This window comes from Melanotaenia boesemani, chromosome 10 (genome assembly GCF_017639745.1).
Source record: "Melanotaenia boesemani isolate fMelBoe1 chromosome 10, fMelBoe1.pri, whole genome shotgun sequence".
Lineage (NCBI taxonomy): Eukaryota > Metazoa > Chordata > Actinopteri > Atheriniformes > Melanotaeniidae > Melanotaenia > Melanotaenia boesemani.
The window spans coordinates 12,212,867-12,228,456 of NC_055691.1; the positions used below are offsets into that span (position 1 = coordinate 12,212,867).

General features: G+C 41.6%; 1 protein-coding gene across 4 annotated transcripts in view; it reads right to left on the minus strand.

The window, feature by feature from the left end:
- The window catches only part of cbfb (core-binding factor subunit beta), a 45,690-nt gene that overhangs the window by 26,297 nt on the left and 3,803 nt on the right, over positions 1-15,590 (minus strand). For all 4 annotated transcript variants that reach the window (XM_041996125.1, XM_041996124.1, XM_041996127.1 and 1 more), the window contains exon 3: positions 9,062-9,178. In XM_041996125.1, the coding sequence (XP_041852059.1) occupies positions 9,062-9,178 (117 nt within the window). The remainder of the gene's footprint in view (positions 1-9,061; positions 9,179-15,590) is intronic.

Consider the following 15,590-nt stretch of genomic DNA (forward strand, 5'->3'; position numbering starts at 1 on the left):
GAAGAAAACCTAAAAACTGGACCAGGTGATCAGAAATCCACTCCGTTATAAAAATACTATAGAACATTTCTCTAAAAAGCAGGAAAACATCTGGCTAGCTTTGACTTCCCGCTTCTATTTAACATAAGTAATCCTGGAACAGTGGAAATTCAGAAACTACACCACATCTAATATAATAATGTTTGTGCTACAAGCTGCTGGTTCTCCTGCAGGAGGTGCTGAGACATACTCCACTATCCCACCTGCCTCATGCTTCATCACTTGATGATTGAATTGAATTGAATTTCTCTTTGGGATTAATAAAGTATTTTTCATTCATTCATTCATTCATCACACCAGGAGGATTTAACACACGTGTTGTTTACTTTCCTGATCTGATCTCATGGTTCATACTTGACCCCACATGGAGAGAAGGCCAGGAGCTTTAGGATTAATTAATTGTATTGTTTAATTATGCAATTAATGAATTGAAATCAAGAAATTATGACATCCCTAGCTAGTTGAGTTAGTAGGAGATTATTTTAAGTGTCGGTTTCCGGTGGCAACAGTTAAGTTATTCTGGTGTAACTGACCAATGCTCGGCGAGATCTGAGCGTATACTTATGACTGAACGGTTTCCTGCCACTTCCATCTAGAATCAGCTTCTTCAGAGACGATGCCACATTCAGATGTTTTCATTCACCACTGGATTACATTCACCTGTAAACTATTCATTACCTTGCACATTAGCAGCTAACGCTAAGACCCTGGGATCTCACATTAGCATCTTTTGCTAATACCATGGGCTCTCACATTAGCAGCTAATCCTAAGATTGTGGGCTCTCACATTAGCAGCTAACGCTAAGACTGTTGGCTCTCACATCAAGGAAGGTGTCACACCGCTATGACATCATGCTATTACATAGCTGAAAAATCTATCGATATTCGGCTGATACCCCGCGTACCAGGTAAGGATACAGTTGCTGTGGACTCTGGTTCTTGAATAGGCATGTAAAATGTGGGACAAGGTTTTGTCTTGCAGTTTTAAAACAGGAGAAACAAGCTCCGAACCTCTGTCCCTGTCCTAGGTCCGTGTCTTTCTACACCTGATTCACATTTCTCTGTCCGATCAGTAGTTTCCTGTTTAATTCATTGCAGCCACGGGATCTGGATGCTCCTATATTACTAAACTAATTGTTCCATGTTTGTTGAACCTGTCCTTGACCCTGTCCAAGCCTGACAGACGCCTTTGCTATGCAAAGTCCTTTCAGTGTGCACACATGGACCCAAACCACCAAATGTCCCTGCAGCTTTGAAAGGGAGGGAAATATCATGCAAATCCTCCTACATGCGGGAGACAGTCACTGAACAGAGGGAAGATGCTAAAGCTGAAGCTGAACATTACACCAACCATGATCTGCTTCAGAGAGGTGGACCTGGTTTGATCACCTTTAGCTGCACAGCCGACACAGACAGGAAGTCAAACATAGAAACCACAGATTTGTTGTTCCTGCTTTGTGTGGCTGTTGACCTGCTGATCTGAATGTAGCTTGTTTTTAATGATGAATTTAACTGGTTAGATTTATAGAAACGAGATCAGGAGAGCTGCAACAAAAGGTCTGAAAGATGCTAACGCTTCGCTGAAGTTCAAGAAGTTTTTACTCTGACATTTGGGATATTATGCCATATCTGGGAATATCTGGGAAAAAGCTGGTCAGTCAGAAACTTTGTTGATTTCAGACCAGAATCAGCTGCGGATTCATTTAAATCTTTCTCAGGTCATTTCCTTCTCTTTAACGAACGACAAAAGAAGGAAAATGTTTTCATGCTTTTTAACTTTTTTTTTTTTTTTACATGTTTTTGTACATTTTATCTATTTTATTTCTTCTGATCTGATCTATTAACTATTTATTTTCAATCACTGATTGTTACAAATATTTAAAAGTATTTTATTTAATACCAGTCTATTTTTTTGTTTGTTATTTTGCTGGATTTAGTTTATTTTATATAATAGTAAATAAATGTAGGCCTTGAGGGGTAAATAAAGTTTTTTTTACTTTATTTTATAGTTTCCATCTGTCTTCTGTTCTTCATGTTTTAGTCTCTCAGTTCAAAAACATCTTTTTCTGCCTGAATCATTAAACCAAACACTGAGTGAAAGGAGAAAAACAGAAATTAAGAGTCATAAATGATCAGTGAACAACCAGAAACAGTTTCCCTCATACAGAAATATCCCATCATAAACTCAGTCGGTCATAAAAACTTCACATGCATTTGCTCTGAAATATATCATGAACCAGTAGAAGAGGAAATAAAATAAAAACTGTGTATTTTGGTTGTTCCTCCAGTCAACAAGCTTCAGGATTTAAGAAAAAGCGTCAAGTTAAGCAGAAATCTGAATCTTGTTTTATGAATCACTTATTTTTCCTCCAGTCTGACTGAGGATGACCTCGGCTCTTTGTTGAGGCCACATTCCAACCCGAAGCCTCTTTTACTCACATTACAGCCTAACAGAACTGCTGGTAAAAGACAGAGTGGACCATCTGGACCTCGCAAGACCACTTCAGGTCCAGGTCAGACGGATTCTGGAAGCAACAGACTGAGACACACAGACGCTAAATTTCACACCAAACCAGCTGAAGAGACATGCAGAGTGTGAACAGAGTGCATGATGGGAGAGGGTGCGGTCACGGATCTGAAGCCTGGGGCTGGGAACTTGATCCTGGGTGGGAGGAGCTGAGGGTGAAGAGGTCTCTGAAGTTCAGATGAAGCTTGACTAAAACTGAAATAAAAGCAAGGAGCTGCAGGAGACGTTAGCAGACGGAACCGATTAGTGGTCTGGCTTTGATGACGTCACAGACGAGTCACACACGCGCTCTCAGGAGGAAATATTACACCACGCACACACATGCTGGATGTGTCAGCAGAGTCCTGGAGGCTGATGGGTAAATTACAGCACAGCAGAGGCACCACATCAGAATGGATTTTACAGAAAAAAAAAACAACTTTTAAACTTTCTTCCAAAATTTTGGAATATCTATTCCTTTTATCTGGGAAAATAGACCTGGTAGATTTTCATTTGGCTTAAACTGATTTAATTAATAAGTAAACCAACAGATTCCAAACTCCATGTTCAGAACTGATAAACCCTAGCGTTCACTGCCAATGTTTACTTCATTCACTCCATTACAACGCCACTTCCTACAAACTCAGGACGCTGTGTAAAATCCCAGTAGACCCAGAAGCTTTTTATAGAAATGAGTGAATGGATAAAGAAACGATATGATGAGATTAATGTGTGTGCAGAGCAAGCCAGCACTTCGGTTTGTGTTTGTGGGAATCTACATATTACATCCCAACTCTGAAACAGTCAGGACTCTGTGTGAAATGTAAATAAAACCAAAACCTCATCAGCATCTTTTATCCCCAGTAGCAGATCACCAACATATCAGAGGATGAAACTGAGACATTTCATCATGTGATGGAAAATATGAGCTGATAGTGATCCTGATGGCAGCAACATGTCTGGAAAAAGTTGGAACAGGAGCAACAAAAGGCTGGAAAAGTAACTGGTACAAACCAGAAACACCTGGAGGAGCATTTGACAACTAATCAGGTTAACTGGCAACAGGTCAGTAACATGACTGGGTATAAAAGGAGCATTTCAGAGAGGCAGAGTCTCTCACATGGAAAGATGGACAGAGGTTCACCAATCTGAGACAAACTGGATCTAAAACTGTGGAACAGTTTCAGAAAAATGTTCCTCAGTGTAAACCTCTTCAGAATATTCAGGATAAAACTCTATCATGTCCTGATTCATGCTCTGGTCTCTGTCGGAATGCAGGCAAGTTAATAAACGCACCAGCTGATGGTTTCAGGATCGTATATCAGTAAAGATTTTTTGTTTATGTGTCTAATCAACTGTTAACTTTTTTTTAAAAAAAAAGCAAAAACAAAAATTCTGCACCAATAAGTGAAAATTCTCTCTGGAAAACTGGTTGATTAGAAACTGAAAAGTTTAGGGTTTAGTCATGTAGACGTATTCAACACAACATCATGAAAACATGGAGCCATCCTGCCACGGATCAACAGGATCTCCTTCCCCTTCAGGCTGACCACGTCCTCCTCTTTATAACCATAGTGTAGCATCTTCTGATGCTACTTCTAGCAGGATGAGGCACCATGTCACAAAGCTCAGCTCATCTCCACCTGCTTTCTAGAACATGAAGATGAGTTCACTGGACTCCAACGGCCTCCACAGCCACCAGATCTCAGTCTAGTAGAGCAGCTTTGGGATGTGGTGGAACGGGAAATTCTCACACCTGCAGCAACTGTGTGATGCTGTCATGTCAATATGGAGCAAACCCTCTGAGGAAGGTTTCCACCACCTGCTTCCATCTATCACACCAGGATTAAAAAGGTCCGACCCGGTACTAGAAGGTGTTCCTGATTAAGAGGGCGACCCGGTACTAGAAGCTGGACCGTGAGTCCTCTACAGACTGTTCTCACTTACCTCCAGATTCAGAAACAGAATCAGATTTTTTAACTTGTCCACATAATGGTGAACGAGGTTTATCAGATCCAGCTGATCATCAGGACGAGTTCCAAACTGCTGATTTTGCTCCGAGATTTGAAAAAAAAAAAAAGAAAGTGGTTCAAACTGAATCAATGAGTCTTTCCTGAGTTTAATACTCAAGCTCCACCAGGTTTAACCACACTTCAGCATCACAATGCCAACACACACACTCGTATGCTTCTCATTTACCCCCCTCAACCCATCGGAGATCCCAGAGAAGCTGCAGGGTTGACCCCCCCCCCCCCCCCCCATCAGAAAAACCACAAGTAAAGCAGGATGTGGATGAATGAAGGGAAGAAAAGGAAAACGCAGAGGCTGCTGCAGCGCCATGCAAAGCTCCTTCTTCTCCAGCTCGTTTTATAAGTTTGGTAGATTTTATGCAACACTTCTGACAAACAGATGAGGAGAATTCCTCTGCTTCAGCTGAGACCTCAGTTCAAACTGACAAGCATGTCAAGAACCACAGGAATCACTGGAATCCAATTCTGCTGTAAATATACATCAGAGTTTAAGTTAAGGACAAAAACACACATTACAGAAATGATTCCTGTTGAAAAGTTAAGATTCCCGGACAGGCTGAAAGGATCAGCCAGTTTCCAGCTCAGCAGACTCTGACATTCCTGCTTCTGTAGCTCAGATTGTCACGTTTTAGCTGCAGCTCGTCACAGCAAACACCAACAAGTCACCTGGGACCACCTCCTGTCCAGCACAGGTGTTTAAAATAAGTCCTGTTACATGATGAGCGGCAAAATTTATCTGTTTTAAACAGATTAACTTATCTTTCTCTGAGAAGCAGTAAAAACACTCAGAATTAAAGTCAGACCTGAGACCTGCAGACATTATTATCAGTGTTTGTAAAACTCTATGATGAGACAGATCCCAGCAGTTCCACATCCTGCTACCATGCTAGCAGCTAGCTATCAGAAGCTAGCAGTTAGCAGCTAGCAGTGAATCCTCCTCCACAGCTGGATCCCATTAAGCTGCGACGGCACCGAGACTCAAACACATCAGATCCAAGTTTAACCTGGCTGAGCTACCATTATGGTTTGGAAGCATCTGTGTTTGGAAGCTGAGGCGGGAATAAAGGAGTGGATGGTGGGAGGAGGAGGAAGAGGAGGGGGTGCAGTGGAAACGAGGACGTGAAGAAATGCTGAAGAGAGTGGTGGAGACAGATGAGAGTTGATGGTGTTTATGTTAAACACTGTAAGTAGAAGAAAAAGAACAATAACATGGTGGCTGTTCTTTTCTTTCCTTCCTTGTGGTCCCTCCGTTGACCTCAACAGGAGAAAGACCTTCATGATCGTTCCTCTGAAGATTATCGAACGCCAGTTCAGTCAATATTAGACTAAAGAAATATTTGCATAAGTAAATATTAGCATGAAATGAGCACATTTATGGAGTTTTTATTAAATCAGTCCCTCCAGGATTTCACAACTTTTTATCTGGTCTTTTTGTTTAAACCCAAACGTCCTGATTTTTCAGCAGTTTTTGTGAAACGTGACAAAAGTTATGTTTGTTTTTTTGGGCGACGAAGCATCAAAAATGACCGAAAAATATTATTTACTATATTTATCATAATAATAGTAAAATAAAATTTAAATGTTGATATTTTAACATAATTTATTGAAATAAACTTTGGAAAGTGTTCTGTCTTTCAGTTACATGGATGTTACTGCATCACATGATCAATAGCTGGTAGGATCAATCGGCTGATTGTAGAAAACCGACCGGATCCTGAACGAGCCAACCAGTCCTCTCCTGTGGCTGGAGAGGACTGGTTTAGAATGTGGTTCAGCCTGTTTTTGTTAAAACTGTTTTCATTTACACTGAGCCCGTTTACATGATCAGCAATAACTGGAAGTAATCAGATTACTGTAATAATTGGATCTGACACGTTTAGATCCACTTCTGGAAAGCGATATTTGAAAAAACCTGGTCTACATTTTCCAGTCTGGAAACAGCATTTTTCTTTCCAGACAACAGAATCTGGTCTGGATCCAGGAATCAGATACTGATCAGATTTCTGGAACTAATGTAAACGGCTTCAGTGTCTGATTGATGAAAAATGTTATTGATCTAATCTGGATAGAAGTAAAATCAGCTGTGATATCGTCTCATATTGATCCTGAACCAAGTCGGACTGAAACTGTATCAAACTGGTGATTTACAGCCCTACCTTGGCTTGTCCCTGTGAGCAGTAAGAATTGGTATTTAGCTGGAACACACAATGTTCAGATAACCTAAGTCTGGTATCAGAGATCAGTGGTGACAGTAACGAAGAGATCCTGCCTCGGCCCGACGGTTCTACAGGGAGGTCTATGAAACCAGGGGCCTCATTTATCAAACTGTGCGTAGCAAAGCAAACTACAGGTGGCGTTTGCGGCGCAAAAAGAAAATGCCGCGCACTTCTGCTTTTAGATTTATAAAAGCTGCTGTCGACGCAGTGTGAGAACACAAGACACGCCAGAGGCATCGGAACATGCGGCTTTATATCTCAGTCAGGAGAGCATCCATCTGCCATGAGGGAGAACGAAGTTCAAATCTTACATGGGTGAATCGCTTTGGAGAAAAGCGTCTACTAAATGACAGTAATGACGTCTGTAATTTAGTCATTTGTTTTAATTTATAAAATACATATTTGCAGATACATTTGAGATTGGTAGCAGTTTATTTAGAGTTAAATTATTTTTCTTTCGAGTTGCTGGGTGTTCCAGTTGGGTGGGCGGTGCAGAGGGACACAATCACCGCTATTAACGTTGTGAACAAGGAGTTTCGGGAAATAACGACCGTCTGGACAGAAACAATTAAAAAAAATAAAATAAAAGGAAATCCACCTCTTGTGTGTTTTATTAGCGTTGCATCACTTCTAGACCTTCAGCCTCCAGCCCACATCCCGCTCTGCTGGAAGGAAGGACCAAAGCTACTTTTCACACTGACTGCTACATGCTGGCAGCAGACTGTCACCTTATTTAGCTGGATGGATTTTATAATATGGAAGTTTTGTTTCACAATGACAGAACATATTTTAGTGGTTGAGGTTCTTATTAATATCATCTCCCTTTCTCCTGGAAATCCTGTTTAGTTTTGCTTTTTATTATTCTTTTCCCCCAAGCATGCATTTGTAGGAGAATTAATTTGGAATGTGCGTCTTTATTCATTTCTGCAAACAGCTTTAATATCTAACATGTCATGTGAAAGGTAATAGTGGATTATGCACAAATGTCTCACATTTCACATAATTTCCTTGATTTTATTCTGGACCATTGGAGTCACAATTTTCCGTTTTGCTAGATTTTGTGCGCACGCTTGGGTCAGAGTTTGCGTGGAGGTATATTTGTGTACGCCGGTTTTTGTTCCTACGCAAGCTTGATAAATGAGGCCCCAGATCTCTAAGCAGCGCTGCAGAAAATGAACAAAGACTCAGCAAATAGAAGTTTTTCTCCTCAGCAATGATTCTCCGCCAGGCTCATCGGCCTCAGAAATCCCTGAAATCCCTGTCTGAGCTCACGGAGGGAAAATGAATTTTACATCAACGTCTCAAACAGCAGGGCTGGATTTCTATCGGAGAGGCAGGAAAAGAGAACTTTAAAGATGTGAGTGAATGCAGGAGGAGCTGCTGAGCCCGTACCATGTTTGTCAGCATGTTTATCACCGCCTTTGTGTGTGTGTGTGTGTGTGTGTGTGTGTGTGGGAGAAACTCCTTTACATGTCAGCTCCTGGCCTCATTAAAACTTCATTCATCTGTGAGCACCGCTGAGGCGACACACAGAAACACTCCGTCTCAGATGTGCACGTCTATTCTTTCTCTTAATGTTTAAAACCAGTAAACGGCAGAAATGCCCACTGAAACCAGCACGCACGCTCCCAGCCGTCCGGACACGCGTGTTAAATAATGAACAGAGTGAAATCAGTCCGCAGGCATCGGCCATCGAGCTTCATCCATTTCTCTGGATGTATTTTTAATGAGCCGCCAGCCGGCCTTCAGCGAGCCGCTGTCCGTGAACGCCTCCTGACACGGATCCAGGCTCTGCGCCAGGGGACACAATTACCATCCACATAAACACCAAAGTGGGCATCGCCATGGCAACAGCAACAAACTAGCATCTTCTTAACTTCTTTAACTTCCTCTCTGATCTTAAATGAGCTTAAGATCGCTGCCACACCACAAATAAGGTTTTCATTAAGTCGTTGGTGTGTGACCAGGAGCTCTGCAGTGATTTGGCCTCGTGACAGCGAGCTGGGTCAAACCAGACGGGGCCATAAACACCCAGAACACACAATCAGGCTGATCCGGCATTTTCAGTTCACACTCATGTTCAGTTTCTGGAGTTAAAACAGGAACAGAAAGTAAAACAGCTGACAGAGACGGATGTTTTTTCCTGCTGAAATCTGCCCAGAAAAACAGCCACAATGGTTGGATGCTTGGAGTTTATGAGACAGCAGATCAGGTTTTCTGCTGCAGATCAACACTCGACAGAGGAACTGTGCAACATTTTCCTTTCTTACCTTTCCCGTCTCTCTTTCAAAGTCGACATATTCCCGTGTAGGAACCTGCCTCTGATCTCCATGGAGGTTGGCTGGGAAAAACTGGAGAGAAAGGTTGGTGCCCGTTGCTACAAAGGCCTGCAGACACAAACAGGACAACGTCAGAAAACCTTAAAGCCGCATCGTTATACCAGTTCACAACTAGTTTTTTATTCTTGTTCTGATCTAAATCTGTCAGCCTGAACAACAATGCGAACGTGGGACCCATTTCACTGCCGCACCAGTAAACCTGCAGCAGGAAGCTGTTGGGGGGGGGGTGCATTTTCTCTGCTGCACCAGTAAAGTTGCAGCAGAGCAGCTGTGTCATTGGAAATGTTGAAGGTGAAAATGGACAGATAAGTTCAGAAAGTGAAGCTGCAGCAGACATTGAACACAATGACATTTCTGTCTGGAGATATTTTGGTTTAAAAGGTTGTACGTGAAACAAACGAGCAGTTAGCTGCACCACTTTAGCCGCTAGCATGTGCTGGAGAACCAAGAACATCTGAAACTAAGAGCAGCTCCCTCCTTCTCTTCAGGTAAAACTGAAAAAGATGGAGTACATCACGGCAGATGCCTTTTTTTGCTGGAGGTGATGACTACAGAAAGAAAAAGAAGAGGCAGATGGAGATAAGCAACACATGCAGCCAAAGACCTGGTTCTGATCAGTTCTGATGGAGAAATTCAGAGAAACAGAAAAGTGACACGAACGTGGATGAGAATTAAAAGGACTGTTGGGTTATGAAATGGGTGAAGATGGTTAATAGTATGTAAATGAAAAGCTGGCTGAGTCGGATTATTGATGTGTTTTTCATCAGGTAGTTTTTGGTCAATAATGAGAGCAGGGCGGTTGACCTGAGGGGATGGAGGAGCTGTGAAATTATTACTCATAAGTGAGAAACTAGGACATTTGGTTCAGGTGGATATAGAACCAAACAGGAGAAATTCAGCTTAGTCACTGTTGTGTTTAAGAACGTTTTAGCTAAACACATTTTAATTTGTGTTAATCAGATACAAAAAAAGGGAAGAAACAAGGAAGTGGCTCTGATGGTCAGGTAGCTCTGTATTAAAAAAAGAATAGAAACAAGAGGTAGTAGATATATTATGAAGGGGAGGGGCCCAAAGAGTGAGCCCTGGAGAACACCACTGGTCACTTCAGAGTTGTGACAGAACGTTTATGAGTGCAGCAAGAGATGTAAGACACAAACCAAGCAGGTGGTACATTAGCTATAAACTAGATGCTTAACGAAAGATGAGAAGAAGGTTACGAGAAATCATAACTAATGCTGGTTTAAAGCTATAATGAACAAACCGTCACTGTTAAACTGATTTTGTTGCTGTGGATGAGTTTCATCATTATTGTCCTGATTATTTTCTAACTGACGGATCTCAGATTAATATTTTATAACACGAAGCAAACAAACAGCTGCAGATTGGAGGAAACCAGGAGAAGTAAAATCCAATTCCAATAACAAGTTGCTGGATTTCTGCCTCCATGATGCTCCAGATGTTGTGTATTGGTGAAAGGTCTGGACTGCAGGCAGGCCAGTTCAGCAGCCGGACTCTTCTCCTGTGAAGCCATGCATGATGGATGCAGGATGTGGTTCAGCTTTGTCTTGCTGAAATCTGCAAGGCCTTCCCTGAAAGAGATGTTGTCTGGATGGGAGCAGATGTTGCTCTAAAACCTCCATGTACTTTTCAGCATTGATGGAGCTTCACAGATGTGGAAGCTGCTCACGCCATAGGCACTAATGAAGCCCCATACCATCAGAGACCATCATTTTCACCTGTCCACTGATAACAAGCTGGATGCTCCCTCTCCTCCTCATGGACGTCGTCCATGCTTTCCAGAACCTAGTTCACATTTTCATCCAGGTTTCTACTTTGCCTCAAATCATTTTAAATGAGCTTTGGTCCAGAGAAGACGGTGCTGGTTCTGGATCCTGTTCACATCTGGCTTCTTCTTTGCATGATGGAGCTTTAACCTGCATTTGTGGATTTCAGGGTGAACTGTGTTCACAGACAGTGGTTTCTCGAAGTCTTCCTGAGTCCATGCAGTGGTTTCCAGTAGAGAATCATGTCTGTTTTTAATGCAGGAGATCACCAGCATCCAGCCTTGTCCCATGCACACAGAGATTCCTCCTGATTCTCTGAATCTTCTGATAATATTCTACACTGTAGATGGTGGATCTTCAAAGTCTGAGGAACATTTTTCTGAAATGGTTCCACAGTCTTAGAGCCAGTTTGTCTCTGATTGGTGAACCTCTGTCCATCTCTCCATATGAGAGACTCTGCCTCTCTGAAATGCTCCTTTTATACCCAGTCATGTTACTGACCTGTTGCCAGTTAACCTGATTAGTTGTCAAATGCTCCTCCTGGTGTTTGTGGTTTGTACCAGTTATTTTTCCAGCCTTTTGTTGCTCCTGTTCCAACTTTTTCCAGACATGTTGCTGCCATCAGATTCACTATCAGCTCATATTTTCCATCACATGGTGAAATGTCTCAGTTTCATCCTCTGATATGTTGGTGATCTGCTACTGGGGATAAAAGATGCTGAGGAGGTTCTGGTTTTATTTACATTTCACACAGAGTCCTGACTGTTTCAGACTACTTTTCCAGCCTTTTGTTGCTCCTGTTCCAACTTTTTCCAGACGTGTTGCTGCCATCAGATTCATCAGCTCATATTTTCCTCTGATGTGTTGGTGTCTTCTACTGGGAATAACATATGACCTGATGAGGTTCTGGTTTTATTTACATTTCACACAGAGTCCCGACTGTTTAGAGTTAAGGATGTATTATGTAGTTAAAACATTAAAAAGTATGTTTCAGCTTTCAGTGTTGTACCTGTTCGTGGTCGAACCGACTCGCTTTCCTACAAACAAAAACAAAGCTCTGCACACACATTAATCTCATCATATCGTCTCTTTATCCATTTTTTCATTTCTATAAATGGCTTCTGGGTTTACTGGGATACACTGGTACTGGCGACACAAACACTGTTTCACCAACATCCAGAGAGACAAATGAAATGAAAATCAGTGGGATGCATGAATTCAGAAAATCAGGTTAGAAAATGTCGGTTTTTTAAATGAGTGTGTTTGACGGATCGATACTAAGGACATCAGGCATGCCAGCAAAGATGGAAGCACATGAATTATGCATCCTGTCAAAGCAGAGAGAAAGAGGATGAGGAGGAAAAAGTGAATGAAAGAGAAGAAGACAGAACAGCATTGAGAGGAAGAAGATGGAGGAGGAGGCTGAAAGAACAACCGAGTCATCATTTCTGCTGGATTGTAAGTATTGGATTACAAGCATCTGATTCTCATTTTCTGCCTGCTGCTGCTGGAAGGAGGAGGAGGGATGGAGAGCAGGACAGAGGGAGGGAAGGAAAGCAGGATGGAGGAAGGGAAAGAACCGGTGAGGCAGAAAAAGAGAAGGAACGGAAGAAATGAAAATAAGGTGGTGAAATAAAGTGAAACAGCTGGAATTACAGTGTGGGGGAAGGAGAGATGGAAAAAGAGGGAGAAGAAACAAAAGGAAGGAGGGAGAGAGATAGAAGCATGAAAATCAATAGTTCAGAAAGTGACTCGTCTCTAATGAGCCGCCCTGAAGATAATTTACTCTGAATTATTGTCCCGTTTATCAGATCAATCAATCTGTCACACACACAAACCTCGGTGTGTGTATGCGCCGTACAGTGAATAACGGTGTGTTTACAATCAACAAAACGTCAGCGCGTTTTTATAAAAGCCAAAGATTCTCAAAAAAATGAGCTGAAAATGATCTGTTAATAAAAGTTTTTGTTTTGGAAAATAGTTTTAATAACATTTTATTAAGTTCATTAATTCCTGCTCTAGAAAAAGGAAAAAAATTAAAAATAATATAAATTAAAATACAATTTCATTGGTGTGTTTGTTTAAATGTTTAAAGCTTTTTAATGTCTGATTAGTTAAAGTTAAATTAAACTAGTTTTTCATGTTCTTCATAAAAAAGTTAAGCTGTAATAAAATATTTAACAGCAAAGATGCTGAAATAATTGAATTATTTATAAAAACCACTTATTTGATTTAGAAAAAAAATGTTTTTATTATTAAAGAATTCTAATTTTAAAATGACATATTTAAAAGAACGGGAAGATGGACATGAGTATTTTTCATTTACTATTTGATATGATCATAATAAATAATTAACAATAATTTACTCTTTTCAGCGCCTCAGACTAAATTCCAGATCAAAGTTGCTCCAGATGAGCCGATTCTATTAGTTTAATGTGACTTAACTAAGGATTTCCAGGTTTTCATGTCTGAAATTACACATCTGCTAGAAGAAATAAAAAAGTCCCTCCATCTTTTCCGATCAGCTGATCAAAAACGATGAAGTCTTCCTCTATCTGTTTGTTTCTGTGTGTGTGTGTGACGGTCATCCGTAGCGACTGTGGAAATAACAGGAGACGACGTCTGGCGGATAAATCAGAGACATGATGTCACAGCTGCCGTCAAACTATTAAAATCACTACCATCAATCCTCCCTGCAGACGGGGTTTATAAATACAGACGGACGGACAGAGGGACGGACACAGAGACAGATAGAGGGACGGACAGAGGGATGGATACAGAGACAGGTAGAGGGACAGATAGAGGGACAGATAGACGGACGGATACAGAGACAGGTAAAGGGACAGAGAGAGGACAGTCAGAGGGACAGATAGAGGGGCGAAGAGAGGGATGGATACAGAAACAGATAGAGGGACGGACAGAGAGATGGATAGAAGTACAGATACAGAGACAGGTAGAGGGACGGACAGAGGAATGGATACAGAGACAGATAGAGGAACAGAGAGAGAACAGTCAGAGGGATAGAGAGAGGGACAGAGAGAGGGATGGATAGAGGGATGGATACAGAGACAGATAGAGGGACGGACAGAGAGATGGATAGAAGTACGGATACAGAGACAGGTAGAGGGACGGACAGAGGAATGGATACAGAGACAGATAGAGGGACAGAGAGAGAACAGTCAGAGGGATAGAGAGAGGGACGGAGAGAGGGACTGACAGAGGGTCAGATAGAGAGATAAACAGAGGGATGGATACAGAGACAGATAGAGAGATGGATAGAGGGACGAACAGAGAAACTGAGAGAGACAGCTAGAGAGACAGATAGAGGGACGGAGGCATCATGTCCCAAAACTAGATGCTCTCACACGCCACCACCGTGTTGATGATGATGATGATGACAATGACACTGATGATGAGGATGGCAAAAATGATGATGATGCTGATGATGACGATGATGCTGCTGCTGCTGATGATGGTGACGCTGATGATGACGAAGATGATGACGCTGATGATGACAATGATGATGATGCTGATGATGATGCTAATTATAATGGTGCTGATGATGATGACGATGACACTGATGATGAGGATGATAGTGATGATGACAATGATGATGCTGATGATGATGGTGATGGTGATGATGACGATGACGCTGACGTTAACGATGACGCTGACGATAATTATGATTACGATCATGATGACGGAGATGATGATGCTGATTATGCTGCTGCTGCTGATGACGATGACAATGATGATACCGATGATGATGCTGATGATGATGCTGATGATGATGCTGATAATGATGCTGCTGCTGATGACGATGACAATGATGATGACAATGATGATGACAATGATGATGCTGATGATGATGGTGATGATGACGATGACGCTGACGTTAACGATGACGCTGACGATAATTATGATGATTATGATCATGATGACGGAGATGATGATGCTGATTATGATGCTGCTGCTGATGACGATGACAATGACAATGATGATAACGATGATGATGATGATGCTGCTGATGATGACGCTGATGATGATGACAATGATGATGCTGATAATGATGCTGCTGCTGATGACGATGACAATGATGATGACGATGATGATGTTGCTGACGATGAAGCTGATGATCACAATGATGGTACTGATGTGATGATGCTGCTGCTGATGATGCTGCTGATGACGTTGACGATAATTATGACGATAATGATGAAGGTGATGATAATGATGATGATGGTGATGAAAACAATGATGTTGCTGATGATGATGACGATGATGATGCTGATGATGACAATGACGCTGATGATGATGCTGCTGATGATAATGATGACGCTGATGATGATAATGATGACACTGATGATGATGAGGATGCTGATGATGACGATGACAATGATGATGATGCTAATGATGGTGATGATGACGAGGATGATAATGATGATGCTGCTGCTGATAATGATGGTGATGGTGATGATGATGCTGATGATGGTGATGCTGATGATGATGATAATGATGCTGATCATAATGATACTGATGATGATTATGATGATAATGATGGTGATGCTGATGACAATGATGATGATGCTGATGATAGTTATGATGATGCTAATGATGGTAATGCTGATGACGATGATAATGACGTTGATGATGATGATAATGATGCTGATGATGAT